Source organism: Lepidochelys kempii, chromosome 3 (genome assembly GCF_965140265.1).
Source record: "Lepidochelys kempii isolate rLepKem1 chromosome 3, rLepKem1.hap2, whole genome shotgun sequence".
NCBI classification, from domain to species: domain Eukaryota; kingdom Metazoa; phylum Chordata; order Testudines; family Cheloniidae; genus Lepidochelys; species Lepidochelys kempii.
Window position 1 is genome coordinate 15,599,109 of NC_133258.1, and position 18,906 is coordinate 15,618,014.

The 18,906-nt window shown below is 45.2% G+C and overlaps 1 protein-coding gene across 4 annotated transcripts in view; it reads right to left on the reverse strand.

Annotated features, from left to right (window-relative positions):
* The window catches only part of ADGRF5 (adhesion G protein-coupled receptor F5), a 66,782-nt gene that overhangs the window by 27,894 nt on the left and 19,982 nt on the right, over nucleotides 1-18,906 (reverse strand). For 3 of the 4 annotated variants that reach the window (XM_073335808.1, XM_073335805.1, XM_073335807.1), the window contains exons 3-10: nucleotides 11,629-11,692; nucleotides 10,890-11,060; nucleotides 8,773-8,952; nucleotides 6,786-6,901; nucleotides 4,364-4,422; nucleotides 3,864-4,000; nucleotides 2,996-3,208; nucleotides 2,355-2,570 (exon numbers count right to left, since the gene is read on the reverse strand). In XM_073335808.1, coding sequence (XP_073191909.1) covers nucleotides 2,355-2,570; nucleotides 2,996-3,208; nucleotides 3,864-4,000; nucleotides 4,364-4,422; nucleotides 6,786-6,901; nucleotides 8,773-8,952; nucleotides 10,890-11,060; nucleotides 11,629-11,692 — 1,156 coding nt within the window. The remainder of the gene's footprint in view (nucleotides 1-2,354; nucleotides 2,571-2,995; nucleotides 3,209-3,863; nucleotides 4,001-4,363; nucleotides 4,423-6,785; nucleotides 6,902-8,772; nucleotides 8,953-10,889; nucleotides 11,061-11,628; nucleotides 11,693-18,906) is intronic. The other variant, XM_073335806.1, reaches the window with a different exon arrangement.

Sequence of the window (18,906 nt, forward strand, 5' to 3'; positions counted from 1 at the left end):
TCTAAATCACATGCACAGAATCTGAGTGCGTATCTATTGTGCAGGCAAAACTCATGGTCGAAATGTCCCATTGACTTCAGTGGGCCAGGATTTCACTCTGTATGTCTGAGTAATTCACAAGCGCATAAATCCCTGGGTCCAAGTGCAATTCTTTGAGGAGGTCAACAAGCATGTGGACAAGGGGATCCAGTGGATATAGTGTATTTAGATTTTCAGAAAGCCTTTGACAAGGTCCCTCACCAAAGGCTATTAAGCAAAGTAAGCAGTCATGAGATAAGAGGGAAGGACCTCTCATGGATTTGGAACTGGTTAAAAGATAGGAAACAAAGGGTAGGAATAAACGGTCAGTTTTCAGAATGGAGAGAGGTAAATAGTGGTCTCCCCCTGGGGTCTGTACTGGGCCCAGTCTTATTCAACATATTCATAAATGATCTGGAAAAAGGGGTAAACAGTGAGGTGGCAAAATTTGCAGATGATACAAAACTACTCAAGATAGTTAAGTCCCAGGCAGACTGCAAAAAGCTACAAAAGGATCTCTCAAAACTGGGTGACTGGGCAACAAAATGGCAGATGAAATTTCATGTTGATAAATGCAAAGTAAAACTTTGGAAAACATAATCCCAACTATACATATAAAATGACAGGGTCTAAATTAGCTGTTACCATTCAAGAAAGAGATCTTGGAATCACTGTGGATAGTTCTCTGAAAACATCCACTCAATGTGCAGCAGCAGTCAAAAAAGCTAACAGAATGTTGGGAATCATTACGAAAGGGATGGATAATAAGTCAGAATATATCATATTGCCTCTATATAAATCCATGGTATGCCCACATCTTGAATAGTGCATGGAGATGTGGTCACCCCATCTCAAAAAAGATACATTGGAATTGGAAAAGGTTCAGAAAATTGCAACCAACAATGAGTAGGGGTATGGACCATCTGCCATATGAGGAGAGATTAATAAGACTGGGACTTTTCAGCTTGGAAAAAAGACGACTAAGGGAGGAGATGATAGATGTCTATAAAATCATGACTGGTGTGGAGAAAGTAAATAAGGAAGTGTTATTTAGTCCTTCTCATAACACAAGAACTAGGGGTCACCAAATGAAATTAATAGGCAGCAGGTTTAAAACAAACAAAAGGAAGTATTTTTCATACAATACATAGTCAACCGGTGGAACTCCTTGCCAGAGGATGTTGTGAAGGCCAAGACTATAACAGGGTTCAAAAAAGAACTAGTTTAGTTCATGGAGGATAGGTTCATCAGTGGCTATTAGGCAGGATGGACAGGGATGGTGTCCCTAGTCTCTGTTTGCCAGAAGCTGGGAATGGGCGACAGGGAATGGATCACTTGATGATCACTGTTCTGTTCATTCCCTCTGGGGCACCTGGCATTAGCCACTGTCAGAAGACAGGATACTGGGTCAGATGGACCTTTGGTCTGACCCAGTATGGATGTTCTTATGTACCTTTGTGCATTTACAGTTACTTAGTTTGCCGTCATACTTCATATTAAAGTTCCATTTCTATACAGTTACTAAAAGGCTAGTAAATGATTAATAGGTGTTTTAATAAATGGTTACTCCTTTGCTATAGGTTGTTATAGAGTCCAAAAGGGCAACTGGTTGCTTAAGACTTACAACCATTTATAACACCACCTACTGATGTGCTTATAAAAATCTATACCATGTTCTGCTGGTGTCTGTAGCATGTTTATGCTATACACGTCTATTCATTATTTATAAATCCATTTGAAATGGAACTTTAATATCAAGCATGATTCATTTTGCACAGGACAGTTCACACTTGCATGTGGGGTTTTGGCCCCAATCTTTAGCTGTGCTGCAGCTGTTTTGTGCCACACCGTTTGCTTGCCAAAGCTGAGTACATGGCCCATGGAAGGTACTCTCAGTATAAGGGTGACCCTGAAGTTGTGGACAACCAATAAAGGGACTTCTACACCTCATACCCACCTTGCTGTCAACAAAGCAGGAAAAGGGGGAGATGCACTTTCTGAAAGATGACTAGATATCAGCAGGCTGCACTGTCCTGGGATAGGTTTCCAGCCCTCTGTGGCAGTTATGGGGTGGCAGAAGTTAGAGCAGCCCTCACGCGGCTCTAACAGTGCACAGCAATGGCTACAGTGGCACTAAGACAATGCAAGTGGGAACTTCATCTTGGCTTGGCACAGCACCCACTGACTTGTGGTCTAAGCATCTGGGGAGTCCCCGAGGATATGGCCCTTCTGTGCATGAAACAGCTGCATGTGCCTCTTTTTAGCTGCAAATTAGGAGGAGAGATTTAGGAAAAAACTGGCCTATAGTATGTGAGACTGAATATTTTCTGTCTTACCCAAAATATTTGTTGCTCTATTTGGTCTCCAGTTAGTAGTAAAGTATTGTATATTTCCATCAACGCAGCAGCTCAGCGTTACTTTGGTACCGTCACATACAACTTCAGTGTCTCCTGATTGTACAACGTTTATTGGAGCTACTGTTATATTTTGTGTTTCTTTAAATGACAATGTGTAGTCCGCACTGCTGCTCATGAAAACACAAGTATAAGGACCTGTAAAGGAAATACAATATTACTGCTGAGAACTCATTCTGCCTTAATCCCCTAAAGCAATGAAAAATAGATTCAGCTATTCACCCACTAGACCTAACCTCCCAGTCCAGTCCATGTTACCTGGCTCCTTAATACTGAGCTCTAATATATCACCTCTTTTCAAAGGGGTCTCCAAACATTAACAATTTAATTTGCTATGGAACTCTAAGCTGTTACTTTTTATTATAATATAATAAATGCACTATGCTGGCATCACCATTCAGAAGCTAATTCATTAAAGAAAGTCATAGGAAAATGATGGGGGGAAAGGTGCATTTGCCCTTCTGTTTTAAATAAATAGAATCATTGCATTCTTCTTTGTTCCTTTGCCTATTGCAAACAATACACTTCCATATACAGATTTTGCAAGAGGGACACAATCGTACCAGTATCATGCTGTGTAACACTGGTAATTTCCAGAACTGACTTTGTAATTTCTTCTATAGTTATTGTACGTATTGAATGCCGGATGCTATTCAAGATTTCATGTCCAGAATGATACCAGGTCACGTTCCCTGTATCCACCCATGTCTTACAATTCATTATTACTGTATCCCCCTGGAAAATGTCCTCAGGGGACACAGAGATGTTGGTTTGACCTGGAAAGGCAAAGAGAAACCTGTAGTAGTATTTATTTATTTATTTTATTACTTCAGCTGACATTTACCTAGTGCCTCCCATCTCAAAGCATTTCACAAATTATACACATTCGGTGTCAATGATATGCAGCCACCTCTGGGGTGCAGGGCATCAGCTATGCCGATGACTGGTGCATAACACGCTGCCCAATAGCAGAGTGGAAATTCTAGCCAAGAACACTAGTGCAAACCTCAGCTCTCATTACAGGAGCTGTGAGATTTGCAATGTGCAAAGAGTGGACAGGTGCTTGGGGCCTGAGATGTTGAGCAGCCTCAATTCCGATGGGCCTTGGTTTGTAACGTCTTGCCTCATTGATCCCTTGCAATGAACAATACAATGTTCAATTTATCTCTCTGGGAGAGGCTAGCTTGGGCTTCATTGCTGTGGTGACAGGGTTCTTGTTGTCAATAGGAGATGCGGTGCAGCACAATGTAGGACAACTGGCTCGTTCATTTCCTCCATGGGAGCTGAGCTGTTTTGAAAGTCTGGTCTCAAGTGTTCAGTAGTGTTAGGCAGCTCTACAAATGGTTGTTACTGTTATTGTTTGTATTACAAACGATTGTTCACAAACTTTAAAGCAAATTCATAGCATGCATAATAGAGCTTAAATCTTACCTGTTATTTCTAATGAATCAGGGATTAACATATATGATGCATCTAGCGAGTGTTGAATGTTTCTGCTGGCACTTTTGATTTGGGAGACTGTTGCTGGGGCAGCTTTGATCTCATAGTCCACAGTAACACTTCCAGCCCTAAACAGAGCCAAGAATTTAAAAAAGAGTTTTGATTCAAGAATGTACTAATACCTGGCACTGTATGGATGAATTTGGCCCTATTTTGAGAGCTAAAAGTGCTGCACAGACATACGCACAGGGATGAATTTCACCCACATGCTTCATATTCACACTCATTTAGGGGAATTCCATTTGTTTGTGTTTTAGTGGGCCTGTCATACTATTATCCCAATGCTGTGTATGGATTCCAACCACAGTAACTGTGGGCCATCTCATTCCTATGCCTCGTTTTGTGTCTCCTGAAAGGGGGAAAAACAACAAGAAGAAAGAAGGGCTCACATCTTCTGAAAAAGAAAAACAACCCAAAGGCGGTTTCCTTACCTGAAACTGGTGACTCTTGCTGATACGAAGCCAGGCAAAGATCTGTAGCTAGCTGTAAACTGAAAAGGAAGAAATATATTGTGCCATGTGAACCCTCTGGACATTTTTGCTGGAAGTCATTTGTTGGTAACTGAAGAGCGGGCTTGATTTCAGCAAATAGGAACGCGGAATATAAGCTCTGACACAGTGGGCCCGAGACTCTTTTCACTTACACTCTGTGATGGAGATTAGCATGAGGACAAATAATCTGACATTTTTAGTCCCCGTTATCCTGAAAGATCCCTATAACCACTTTACTGTAGATCTGCATAAATGAAGTCGATAGGAATTTTGCCATAGATTCCCAATGGGAGCAGGAACTGGCCTTCTCTATCTGCCTTATGTGTTTATGCGGCCTGCATTACTGTCGTATCAGAGTCTTTAATGTATTTATCCTCAGAGCAACCCCAGGAGGTAGCAAGGGCTATTATCTCCATTGGACAGACAGGAAACTGAGGCACAGAGAAGCTAAAGGCCAGACCTTTACAGGTATTTAGGTTCCTCAAGGTGCAGATAGGTGCCTAATGGTCTTTCCAAAAGCACTGATTTCAATGGGAATTGGGCACCTAAGTGCTTCTGAAAATCACACCAGGTGCCTAGCTGCATTTTTAGGAGCCTAAATACCTTTAAAAAATCAGGTGCTAAGTGACTTGCCCAAGGTCACACAGGCAGTCTGTGGAAGAGCAGGGACTTGAAGCCCGGTTCAGGATAGCGCCCTAATCACTGGGCCGTGCTTCCTGGCCCTATACGAATAATTTGACATTCTATTAAATGCCATCACTTGGCACCAGCAACACTATACCAAGCTTTTCAGGAGGAGAAGGGAAGAGCAACTTCTCCAACTGAAACTGTCGGCCACCATTGTAGGTAGGCTGAAGGTACCTGCCCAGACTGGAATTTGACTCGAATTAATAGTTCTACTCTTGTGAAAAGTTTCATTAGACCTTTCATTCACTGGGACCTCCATTTTATCTCTCTTCTGGAAGGTGGCACCTCTGGCTGTGCAGTGTTTCCTCGCACCATGCCGGGGCACTGGCTCAGTGCTGACTTCGGATATTTCTACACGGCAATCCGAGACATGACTGCAGCTTTGGTAGGCACACCTGCTAGCTTTACCAGAAGTGCTGTCTTTCTAAGCTGCGGGGAGGGGGAGGGGTGGGGGGTTCTCAACCCCCCGCACTGCCCCAGCCCCTGCACTCCACCCCTTCCCACAAGCCCCCACCTGGCCCCACCTCTTCCCAGCCCTGCTTTGCCCCATTCCGTCCCCTCCCCTGAGAGCGCCCCACTCTCACGCCTCCTTCTCCCCCCAGCGCCTCCTGCATGCCACTGAACAGCTGACAGCAGCGGGCGAGAGGCACTGGGAGGGAGGGGGGAGTGCTGATCAGCAGGGCCGCTGGTGGGTGGGAGGCACTGGAGGGAGGAGCTGATCGGGGGACTGCTGGTGTGTGCTGAGCACCCACTGTTTTTTTCCATGGGTGCTCCAGCCCCAGAGCACCCACAGAGTCGGTGCCTATGAGCTTTACCCATGCTGCCATGCCTAAAACTAGCAGCACAGAGGTGGAGACATGGGCCTCCCCGATGAGAGACCATTAACTGACTTCTATAAGCCACTAAACAACATTCAGTCCCTGCACCAAATAAAACTCTGGATCCAAACACACCCAAACCATTGGGCTGTTTGAAATGCAAATGCGGATTTGGAGCTGAATGTTTCAAATGGCCTTTGTCTTCATAAGGGGTTGGAAGAAAGCCCTGGCTCTGAACTCTTTCAAACTTTGTGTTATTCTGGATTGGGACATTGGGACTTGGCCCTCGTCTCTGCCACTGGACCAAGCTAGGGATCATCCAAACCAGCAGAATACATCAAATGTGAAAGGCGCTGTCATCCATTACCAGTCACCATGCATATGTCAAGGGCAGATAGAGTGGCTTAGCTGATAGAACACTGGACTAGGTTTCAGGAGACCTAATTTCTATTCCTAGCTCTGCTTCAGTGTGACTTTGGCCAAGACGCCTCATCTCTCTATGCTTCACTTTCCCTATCTGTAAAATGGTCATAATGACTCTGACCTCCTTTGTGAAGTGCTCTGAGATCTACAGATGAAAAGGGTCGGATAAGAGCTAGGTTTCACTATTATTATGTCTGACCAAAGCCAGAGTATGTTCCCTGATTGCTGGTCTTTTGTACATCTTACAGATTTGTTGTGAACTCCCTTAGCATCAACCAGTGCAGTAGTGTCTTCCTTCTTTCCCACCTACCTACGAAAGATGTTCCCATCACTCATCCCACAAGCAACCCACACTCATTTGGACATGAACAGCCCACAGATTGTATAGACAATGGTTCTGCAAATTAGATTGTTTTTAAAAGCCAAAGACGTACTGCATTCTCCAAGTCTTGTTCGTATGTCTTATACAGTTCAGAAGAGGAATTCTTGAGAGCATCCTGGAAAACTACACCAAGTCTGACTGATAATTTTAATGTGATGGTAGCAATGCCTGCAGCAAGAAAACAAAACTACTTTGAACAAGAAAATATTCACAATCAAATTCTTTCAAAGTGAGGTCTGCCCCAAACAGAACTCTGGATCCAGACACATCTGAACCTTTGGAATGTTTGAAATTCAGACCTATGGATTGTCTACATGGGATGTTTCCGCATAGCAAGCTTGGGTGTGAAGCTACCGCACATTAGCTTGCTGTATAGCAATGTCTTGTGTGGACACTGCTACAGTGCACTGAGATGCACTTTGGCTACTACGACGTGTAAAGCATAGTAAGTCAACGTGTCCTCCAGGGTTTGTAGTGTGCTGTAGCAGTATACACATGAGAAGTAGGGCAAGCTGGCACACCGTAGATTTACACCTTGGCTTGCAGTACAGTAATGTCCCACATAGACAAGCCCTTAGATATAGCTCCATATATCTCAAATAGCTCCTGTTTTCATAAGGGATTGAACCACACCCTGGATCTGAACATTTCCAAACTTTGGGGTTATTCTGGATCTGGAGATGAGATTGGCTTACAAATCATGAAATTGAAAAAGATTCATAGATTCATAGATATTTAGGTCAGAAGGGACCATTATGATCATCTAGTCTGACCTCCTGCACAACGCAGGCCACAGAATCTCACCCACCCACTCCTGCGAAAAACCTCTCACCTATGTCTGAACTACTGAAGTCCTCAAGTCGTGGTTTAAAGACTTCAAGGAGCAGAGAATCCTCCAGCAAGTGACCCGTGCCCATGCTACAGAGGAAGGCGAAAAACCTCCAGGGTCTCTTCCAATCTGCCCTGGAGGAAAATTCCTTCCCGACCCCAAATGTGGCGATCAGGTGAATCCTAAGCATATGGCAAGATTCACCAGCCAGATACCAAAGAAAGAATTTTCTGTAGTAACTCAGATCCCGCCCCATCTAACATCCCATCACAGGCCATTGGGCCTATTTACCATGAATATTTAAAGATCAGTTAATTGCCAAAATCATGTTATCCCATCATACCATCTCCTCCATAAACTTATTGAGTTTAATCTTAAAGCCAGATAGGTCTTTTGCCCCCACTGCTTCCCTTGGAAGGCTATTCCAGAACTTCACTCCTCTGATGGTTAGAAATGTTTGTCTAATTTCAAGTCTAAACTTCCCGATGGCCAGTTTATATCCATTTGTTCGTGTCCACATTGGTACTGAGCTTAAATAATTCCTCTCCCTCTCCGGTATTTATCCCGCTGATATATTTATAGATAAACATTGGGTTCTTCTTGTTTGCCTTCTGGGTTTTTTGAGCATTTAGGGCACACTCTGGTCTCATTTTCAAGCTTTCCTCTGTAACCACAAGGACTACAAATTTACTTTTTGTAATGAAAGCTGACATTACCACATAATCTACCTGCTGCAAGAAGTTGGAACTATAAGAAAAACACTAAATAGCCTAAAAAGAATGAAGAGTCCTTGTGGCACCTTAGAGACTAGCAAATTTATTTGGGCATAAGCTCTCATGGGATATAACCCGCTTCATGCTCAAATAAATGTGTTAGTCTCTAAGGTGCCACAAGAAGTCCTTGTTGTTTTTACTGATACAGACTAACATGGCTACCCCTCTAAAATCTGTCACTAAAGAGCCTGAGATTCATGATAAAATCATGAGTGTTGGCAAGATTGCACCATGATCTGAATGGGGCCACTTGGAGCTTTGCATGCTAGGAGATGTAATTCGCAGGAAACACTTTCCTATTAAAAATAACAGCTACAGTAGTCCCCAAAGTATTGTGCTTGGTCCATGAGTCACATTTTAGCCAGCCCCACTGATGTGTAAAGATCACTCTCTCTCCTGATTAAATTTCATACCATATGCTACTAAGCGCAACTTACCTCCAGGCTGAAGCTGACAATAGGGTCCTTGAGAAGGCAACTCTGTGATACAGTCACAGATCTCCTCTTGTGTTGGGACGGTACCAGGACAGATTGACTTGGCACTGCACACTGCAGCTGGCCATCCGTACCCACTTTCACAAGAACAATGGGCCTCATTATTACTGATGAGACTGCATACTAGTATAAAATAGAAAGTCTGTGGTAATGATGCATTATTCATAATATTTTTCACAATATTTTTCCCTTAAGTATATTTATCCTACTGGATGTGTATGCAAAAGTTTATACAATATGCTGTGCATCTTAGATGTTCACTAGCAAGATAGAAGCCTGAGTATCTAATGCCCTGAGAATCCTGTTATATGAATCATGAGCAGCTAAATAAGAGGTGGTGATACTCTCATTAGGGGCTAAGTTTGATTCATTACTCTAAGGGCTTGTCTATACTACCCGCTGGATTGGCAGGCAGCGATCGATCCAGCAGGGGTTGATTTATTGTGTCTAGTCTAGACATGATAAATTGACCGCCGAGCTCTCTCCTGTCGACTCCGGTACTCCACCGGAGCGAGAGGCGCAGGCGGAGTCGACGGGAGAGCATCAGCTCTCGACTCACTGCAGTGAAGACACCACGGTGAGTAGATCTAAGAACATTGACTTCAGCTACGTTATTCACGTGGCTGAATTTGCATAACTTAGATCGCTCCTCCCCTCTAGTGTAGACCAGGCCTAAGAGTTTTCTTTTAAATATAGAGCATGGACTGAAAATTACCCTGTTCCAATCTCTTGGGTTTCTTGTGTTTAGTCTTGGATCAGAGTGTTGAAATAGCCCTGCTGATCTATGATAGCAAGGATATTGCAGTCAGAGATTTCATAAACTACTGGGCTAAAAGCAAACACCGCATAGCGTCCAAACTGGTTTCAATTACATGTTGTAGTGTTTGTTTCGAGTGAGATTAAACCATAAAATAACCCCATTCTGATTGCTATCTTGAACTTTAGAATGCAATGTCATTTCAAAGGGCACTATCAGAAAAATGCTGTTGACACATATACTTCATATCATCTAAAATCTTAAGTCCTAGTTTTCAAACAGCATAAACCCATTTTCTTACTGTTTATGAGACACTGGCTGCTAAATCAAAGTTAACTTTCAATGACATAGCATGAAGTATTGACAAAATGTTTTGAATAAACTAGCTCACAGACAAGAAACACTTGGCAAGATGAACACACGTGTTTAGAACCAGTACGCACATCCTTCCACTGCTCCTGGATCAGCGATTTAAATTAAAAAAAAAAACAGGTCCTGAACTTTTGTAAATACATGTGGTGTTTATATATTGTTTCATATTTTAACTATTCAGAATACTATATAGCTGCAATTTTGTATAACAACAAGTGGAAAAATAAAGGTTCTTCAATTCTTTGCCCTTTAATAATGTCCTTTGGAATTACATCAGAAAGAAAATTAGCCCATGAAGTGTGTGTCCACATGCTAGGGACAAAGCATAGCCTCTTAAAGTGATTTACATTCCAAATGTCATTAGAGGAAAGTAAACACTTTGAAAATCAGCGCTGCAGCTTCCTGAAACATAAAAGTAAATCAGACTGCTATTATTATTGTGGTAATAAAGCCATAGCAGAACGTTTTAGCAGAGGGTTTCTCAGGCTCCCTCCCTTCCTTCGGCACAGAGAAGCATTCAGGCCTCTCCTAATATCAGTGTTTTGTAAGAAGGAGAGGTGTGGAATGCAAAGACCAGAAAGTGCTGTTATCTATGAATTTTTCTGTCTTGCTGGGTCCTTCCCACTCAGTAGGTAACAGAGACAGCTCTGGATTTGTAAGCTAGGCTCTGTCCCCCTCTAGTGGCACCTAGCCCTGCTAGAGATTGATGAGTCTACTACAGCCTTAGCTAGCTAAGAGCCATATGGCTTTTAGTTCATGCAGTAGAGGCTCATATGCTAAGCTTCAACGGTCTCAGGTTTAATCCTGCCCGCTGACAAGTGGAGTCTGTCGGCGTTACGTGTTCACTGATCGCTATGTGAAAATGTGAAGGCAACAGAATTATTGACAAGCCACTGCATCGTGCAGGACATCAAAAGAGCGACCTACTCACCTGTAGTAATATTGAGGCTTGAAATGTTCATTGCTGCATCTGAGGTGTTTATTATGACTGGAAAACTAAGATTCTTGAAATAATCTTTGAGGGATTCCAAGAGAGATGAATCTGTAGAAATGATCTCAATGTCAACCTTGTAGTCCACAGGAGAAAAGCCAAGTGCAGCTACTGAAAAGAAAAAGGATGGATGTGTTAGGGTTTATGATAATAACTGAAGACTTCCAGACTAGCACCTGTGCTGTCTATTCAACAAGAGCTCATGAGAGGTTTCACTGAGCCAAGAGCCAAGGTGGCAGCTGGGCTTCAGGCGAGGAGCTACATGAAGAGCTCTCAGTCCCCCCACACTGCCTCTCTTCAGTTGGTGGATGCGCTCCTGATGTGGACACGCCCACCGACATGAGGAGGGGAATGTGGATATAAATTAATTAGTGTGGTGGCTGAAAGTTAACCGAACATAGGTCGACTTAGGGCTGTAGCGTAGACATGCCCTTAGTGTGCAGTGGAGATATACACCAAGTGACCAAGGATAGAAAAGGCAGGTGGCATAAGCCATTCCGCAGGGGAGGAGCTACATAGTAAAATGTGTTCAGACACTTTCATCTTTGATTGGCCACAGGTTTGCACCACAGTGATTCACATGCTTGATCATTGCCACTCGCTATGTCTAGGAATGACCCAAGAGACCTGTTCCCCTGCTACCTAAAGGAAACCTGCTGTAACGCCAGTGTTAACATACCCCGTCGCTTCTGCCTGTGCAGGTCTGTTGGGATGTTCTCTTCTATTCCATTTTTGCTGCCAGGCTGAAAAAAGAAGGCAGTTGTATGAGCTTTATTTTATTTTATTTATTATACCTGAGCTGGTGAAAACTGAGAGGACAATTGAACTCTGCCAGTTTGTACTAGCTAAGAGTTTGGTCCATCATCTTTTGTACATGCTTACACAGGTCAAAAGCAGCCAGTGATTTCATGCTAATGCACTTACATCTCCTTATTTTCTTCTTGTTATTACTGATTACTTGTACACTCCCCATAAGTGTGTCCCAGGGTGAAATTCACTCCTCTGCAGAGGCCCAGCACAAGGCTTCTAAGATGCTTGAGTCCAAAGACTTTATACATACATACTTTATAGAATGGATACATGGAAATTATCCCTGTCTCAAAGAGTTCACTATCTAATTTTAAACGTGACATGACCAATGACAGTACCACACAATCAGGGGGATGGGGCAAGGAGTGACAAGGGTTACAGTAATAAGATCATGCTGTTACTCACTATGTGATTATATTGAAGGGTCCATTCATTTTACTCTCATGATAATTTAACCCATTTTTTGTAGGTAAATCTTAGATCATTTTTGGTCATCATGATTTCTGATAGCAAAGTAATACTATGTATTAAAAGGTCAATGTGAGTAGGCTTGCTCCTGCTCTCATTAAAATTGATGGCAAAACTCATTGGCCTCACTACAAGGAGGACTGGGCTCATAATTATATGTGCACTATCAATGGAAATGTTTATTAAAGGGATATTGCAACTATGAGCAACCATGCAAGAGTTGTTGTTTTGTAACCTGAGAGCCTCCAGACTGTCAGACAATGAGAGACAACCCAACACACAGAATCCCATCTCATTTTTATTACAGATCAGCTCAAACCAGCTCCTGTCCATCACCTGGAAGCTTTGTGAAAGCAGAACAGTAGGGAAGGCTGTACCCGCACTCTAGGGACAAAATTGGGTGAAAGATGTCAACTTAGGGTTACAGAACTTCAAAATAAGCCTCCCCACTTATTTTTCTAAGGTTTTTCTACAGTTCTGGTATCTGAGCACCTCCCAATCTTTAATGGATTTCTCCTTACAACAGCCCATGAGGTACCAGCATTTTACCAGTGGGGAGTTGAGGCACAGAGACACTAAGTGACTTAAACAAGGTCACACTGGAAGCCTCCGGTAGAGGAGGCAATTGAATACAGGGTCGCCAAAGTCCCAGGCTAGTGTCCTAACCACTGCACTATCCTACCTCTTGCCACTTTAACATTTGGCCATGAGAGTTTGAAACGCAAACAGTCATTTGTCTAAGCTGCTAGGGGAGCATGTGGATCAAGCAAGAAGACGCTGCCTATGAGATCCTCCCACCGAGTCTCCCTTGGGCTATGGATTCAGAAGATGTGTTAGGACTGATCCTGCTGTAGGGCCTTTGAGGCCTGGTCTACACTACAGAGTTAGGGCAATGTAAGGTAGCCTACGTTGACCTAATAATGTCAGTGTCTACATTACAAGGTCCCTCCTGCTGTCGTAACTTGCCTGCTATGTCAACTGAGGGCTGATCTACACTACACAGTTAGATCAACATAAGGCAGTTTATGTCGACCTAATTATTTCAGTGTCTACATTATAGCCTTGCTCCTGCCCATGTAAGTGCCCTCCTACACTGACATAATAACTCCACCTCCATGAGGCGTAAGCCTTATGTTGGTGTAGTTAGGGCGATGCAATGTCTGTTAGACACTGTGTCCCTTACATTGGCTGTTGGCTGTCTTGTCAATTTCACGGTGGGAGCCCCACTGGTTTCTCTACCACCCCCCACAACCTCCCGCCAGCTGGGCAGCCTTGTCAATTTCATGGCTCACCAAGCTGTGAAATTGCTGATGCTGCCCTGCTCCCCAGGGAGAAGGCTGGGTGGTGGGAGGAGCCAGAGCAGCTGGACCATGCTTTCTGGGGGTGAGAAGCCCCGGGTGGCTTTCCCCACTCCCAGCAAGGAATGGGGAGTGGAAGGGGGGCAGCCCACTGGGAGCCTGGGAGCCTGTGGGGCTGCAGGGCTCCTGGCAGGGAGCTGCCAACAGAGCTGAGAGACCCACCTCTCAGGTCCACACACTGCCCCTCTTAGGTCAGCGGAAGCGCCCCTGGTGAGGATGTGCACCACTGACCCAAGGAGGGCAGTTTGGACATGCACCACGGCAGTAATTATTGCAGTGGCTTTAAGTCAACCTAATATAGGTCAACTTACATTTCTAGTGTAGACATACCCTTAATAACTCCACCTTTGTGAGAGGCATAGCGGCACAGGAGCTAGCAAACAGAGCTGTAAACAGGGGAGTTTCAGTGGGAATTTGTAAGGGGAGTTTGTCTTGTGGTGCTTGTTTGGGGTTTGAGTTTGCTGTGGGTGGTGGTGTTTTGGTGTGGTTTGTGTTTCCCAGATTAACAGGATTTAGGTGGGAAGGCTATGACAGATACAGAGGCAGAAGTAGGAGTGACTCATGTAGTGGAAGACACAATGAAGATGACTGGATGTGGAAGCTGCGATATGTACATGATCCTGGAGGGGGTACCTGGTAAGAGTTTTGTCTGCACGAAATGCAATCTGATAGAGCTGATGGAGGAAAAGATCCGAGGTTTGGAAATGCAGGTGCAAAGTCTGGTTGAGTTTAGAAAGGGGTTTGAGCAGATTATGGAGCAAAGACATGAGGTTTCGGAAGGGAAAAGCTCAGACTTGCAGATGGAAGCAGGACTGAGGAATTCTGAGGGGAAACTGGGTGAGGAAAGTGGTCAGTGGTCAGTGGAAGTGACTAAAAGAACCATGCAGAGGAAAAGACGGGCTAGTGAAGGAGAAAAAGAGCTTAAGAACAGGTTTGCAGAGTTGGAAAATGAAGAAGGGGCTCAGCAGGTAGTCACTGAAGGTGGAAAGGCAAGAAAGACGAGAAGAGCGGCTAGTCCTATAGGAAAAGGGGAAGAGTCAATGGAGACTACACCAAATATGAACCCCAGAAGGATACAGGATGGGTTGAAGAGGATTACAAGGGAGAATAGGAATGGAAAGAACTTGCAGCCAGAGGGAACAGGGGATAGACTGGAGAATAGCACCGTCACCAGGAAAAGGTAGGTCTATATGATCGGGGACTCTTTGTTGAGAAGAATAGACAGGCCTGTAACCAGAGCTAATCCAGAGTATAGAAGGGTGTGCTGTCTTCCAGGTGCTAAGATACGGGATGTAGACCTGAGGTTGAAAAGGATCCTAAAGGGAGCAGGAAAGAATCCCCTAATTATCCTTCATGTCGGAACAAATGATATGGCTAGATTCTCGCTGGAAAGTATTAAGGGAGACTATGCTAGGCTGGGGAAGACGCTTAAGGAAATTGAGGCTCAGGTGATCTTTAGTGGGATTCTGCCTGTTCCTAGAGAAGGGCAACAAAGGTGTGACAAGATTATGACTATCAACAGATGGCTTAGGCAGTGGTGCTATAAGGAGGGCTTTGGGATGTATGGCCACTGGGAGGCATTCATGGACAGAGGACAGTTCTCTCGGGATGGAGGCTGGCACAACTGATTAAGAGAGCTTTAAACTAGGAATTTGCGGGAGATGATTGGGAGATGTCCAGGTAACCTCCACGCTGGATTTTAGCATTGTGAGGGAAGAAAACGAAATAAGAAAGGATACACCCGTGGGTAGGAGAATGTATACAAGGAGGAAGGGCAGTGTGGATTTCAGTCTAATAGGTTATACTGGCTGTAGAATGACCATGCCTAATAGGGTACAGAATGTGAGGGAGGCCAAACAGCAAAAATTAAGATGTTTGTACACCAATGCAAGGAACCTAGGCCCTGGTCTACACTAGGACTTTAGGTTGAATTTAGCAGCGTTAAATCGATGTAAACCTGCACCCGTCCACACGATGAAGCCCTTTATTTCGACTTAAAGGGCTCTTAAAATCGATTTCCTTACTCCACCCCTGACAAGTGGATTAGCGCTTAAATCGGCCTTGCCGGCTCGAATTTGGGGTACTGTGGACACAATTCGACGGTATTGGCCCCTGGGAGCTATCCCAGAGTGCTCCATTTTGACCGCTCTGGACAGCACTCTCAACTCAGATGCACTGGCCAGGTAGACAGGAAAAGAACCACGAACTTTTGAATCTCATTTCCTGTTTGGCCAGCATGGCAAGCTGCAGGTGACCATGCAGAGCTCATCAGCAGAGGTGACCATGATGGAGTCCCAGAATCGCAAAAGAGCTCCAGCATGGACCGAACGGGAGGTACGGGATCTGATTGCTGTTTGGGGAGAGGAATCCGTGCTATCAGAACTCCGTTCCAGTTTTCAAAATGCCAAAACCTTTGTCAAAATCTCCCAGGGCATAAAGGACAGAGGCCATAACAGGGACCCAAAGCAGTGCTGCGTGAAACTTAAGGAGCTGAGGAAAGCCTACCAGAAAACCAGAGAGGCAAACGGCCACTCCGGGTCAGAGCCCCAAACGTGCCGCTTCTATGATGAGCTGCATGCCATTTTAGGGGGTTCAGCCACCACTACCCCAGCGTGTTGTTTGACTCCTTCGATGGAGATGGAGGCAACACGGAAGCAGGTTTTGGGGACGAAGAAGATGATGATGATGATGATGAGGTTGTAGATAGCTCACAGCAAGCAAGCGGAGAAACCGGTTTTCCCGACAGCCAGGAACTGTTTCTCACCCTGGACCTGGAGCCAGTACCCCCTGAACCCACCCAAGGCTGCTTCCTGGACCCGGCAGGCAGAGAAGGGACCTCCGGTGAGTGTATCTTTTAAAATACTATACATGGTTTAAAAGCAAGCATGTGAAAGGATTACTTTGCCCTGGCATTCGCGATTCTCCTGGATGTACTCCCAAAGCCTTTGCAAAAGGTTTCTGGGGAGGGCAGCCTTATTGCGTCCTTCATGGTAGGACACTTTACCACTCCAGGCCAGTAACACGTACTCGGGAATCATTGTACAACAAAGCATTGCAGTGTATGTTTGCTGGCGTACAAACAACATCCGTTCTTTATCTCTCTGTGTTATCCTCAGGAGAGTGAGATATCATTCATGGTCACCTGGTTGAAATAGGGTGACACACAGAGGAGTCCGTTCCTGCTGGACTGTTTGCCTGTGGCTGAACAGAAATGTTCCCCGCTGTTAGCCACGGGTGGGGGGGGGGTTGAGGGGGTAGCCACGTGGTGGGGGGAGGCAAAATGCGACCTTTTAACGAAAGCACATGTGCTATGTATGTAATGTTAACAGCAAGGTTTACCCTGAAAGAGTGTAGCCACTATTTTATAAAATGTGTCTTTTTAAATACCGCTGTCCCTTTTTTTTTCTCCACCAGCTGCATGTGTTTCAATGATCACAAGATCTTCTCCTTCGCAGAGGCTAGTGAAGATTAGAAAGAAAAAAAAATACACTCGAGATGAAATGTTCTCCGAGCTCATGCTGTCCTCCCGCACTGACAGAGCACAGACAAATGCGTGGAGGCAAATAATGTCAGAGTGCAGGAAAGCACAAAATGACCGGGAGGAGAGGTGGCGGGCTGAAAAGAGTAAGTGGCAGGCTGAAGAGAGTAAGTGGCGGGCTGAAGAAGCTCAAATGTGGCGGCAGCGTAATGAGAGGAGGCAGGATTCAATGCTGAGGCTGCTGGAGGACCAAACCAGTATGCTCCAGTGTATGGCTGAGCTGCAGCAAAGGCAGCTGGAGCACAGACTGCCACTACAGCCCCTGTGTAACCAACCGCCCTCCTCCCCAAGTTCCATAGCCTCCACACCCAGACACCCAAGAACGCGGTGGGGGGGCCACCGGCCAACCAGCCACTCCACCACAGAGGATTGCCCAAAAAAAAGAAGGCTAGCATTCAATAAATTTTAAAGTTGTAAACTTTTAAAGTGCTGTGTGGCATTTTCCTTCCCTCCTCCACCACCCCTCCTGGGCTACCTTGGTAGTTATCCCCCTATTTGTGTGATGAATGAATAAAGAATGCATGAATGTGAAGCAACAATGACTTTATTGCCTCTGCAAGCGGTGATCGAAGGGAGGAGGGGAGGGTGGTTAGCTTACAGGAAAGTAGAGTGAACCAAGGGGTGGGGGGTTTCATCAAAGAGAAACAAACAGAACTTTCACACCATAGCCTGGCCGGTCATGAAACTGGTTTTCAAAGCTTCTCTGATGCGTACCGCGCCCTCCTGTGCTCTTCTAACTGCCCTGGTGTCTGGCTGCACGTAACCAGCAGCCAGGCGATTTGCCTCAACCTCCCACCCCGCCATAAACATCTCCCCCTTACTCTCACAGATATTGTGGAGCACACAGCAAGCAGTAATAACAGTGGGAATATTGGTTTCGCTGAGGTCTAAGCGAGTCAGTAAACTGCGCCAGCGCGCCTTTAAACCTCCAAATGCACATTCTACCACCATTCTGCACTTGCTCAGCCTGTAGTTGAACAGCTCCTGACTACTGTCCAGGCTGCCTGTGTACGGCTTCATGAGCCATGGCATTAAGGGGTAGGCTGGGTCCCCAAGGATACATATAGGCATTTCAACATCCCCAACAGTTATTTTCTGGTCTGGGAATAAAGTCCCTTCCTGCAGCTTTTGAAACAGACCAGAGTTCCTGAAGATGCGAGCGTCATGTACCTTTCCCGGCCATCCCACGTTGATGTTGGTGAAACGTCCCTTGTGATCTACCAGACCTTGCAGCACTATTGAAAAGTACCCCTTGCGGTTTATGTACTCGGCAGCTTGGTGCTCCGGTGCCAAGATAGGGATATGGGTTCCGTCTATGGCCCCACCACAGTTAGGGAATCCCATTGCAGCAAAGCCATCCACTATGACCTGCACATTTCCCAGGGTCACTACCCTTGATATCAGCAGATCTTTGATTGCGTGGGCTACTTGCATCACAGCAGCCCCAACAGTAGATTTGCCCACTCCAAATTGATTCCCAACTGACCGGTAGCTGTCTGGCGTTGCAAGCTTTCACAGGGCAATTACCACTCGCTTCTCAACTGTGAGGGCTGCTCTCATCTTGGTATTCATGCGCTTCAGGGCAGGGGAAAGCAAGTCACAAAGTTCCATGAAAGTGCCCTTACGCATGCGAAAGTTTTGCAGCCACTGGGAATCGTCCCAGACCTGCAACACTATGCGGTCCCACCAGTCTGTGCTTGTTTCTGGAGCCCAGAATCGGCGTTCCACAGCATGAACCTGCCCCATTAGCACCATGATGCATGCATTGGCAGGGCCCATGCTT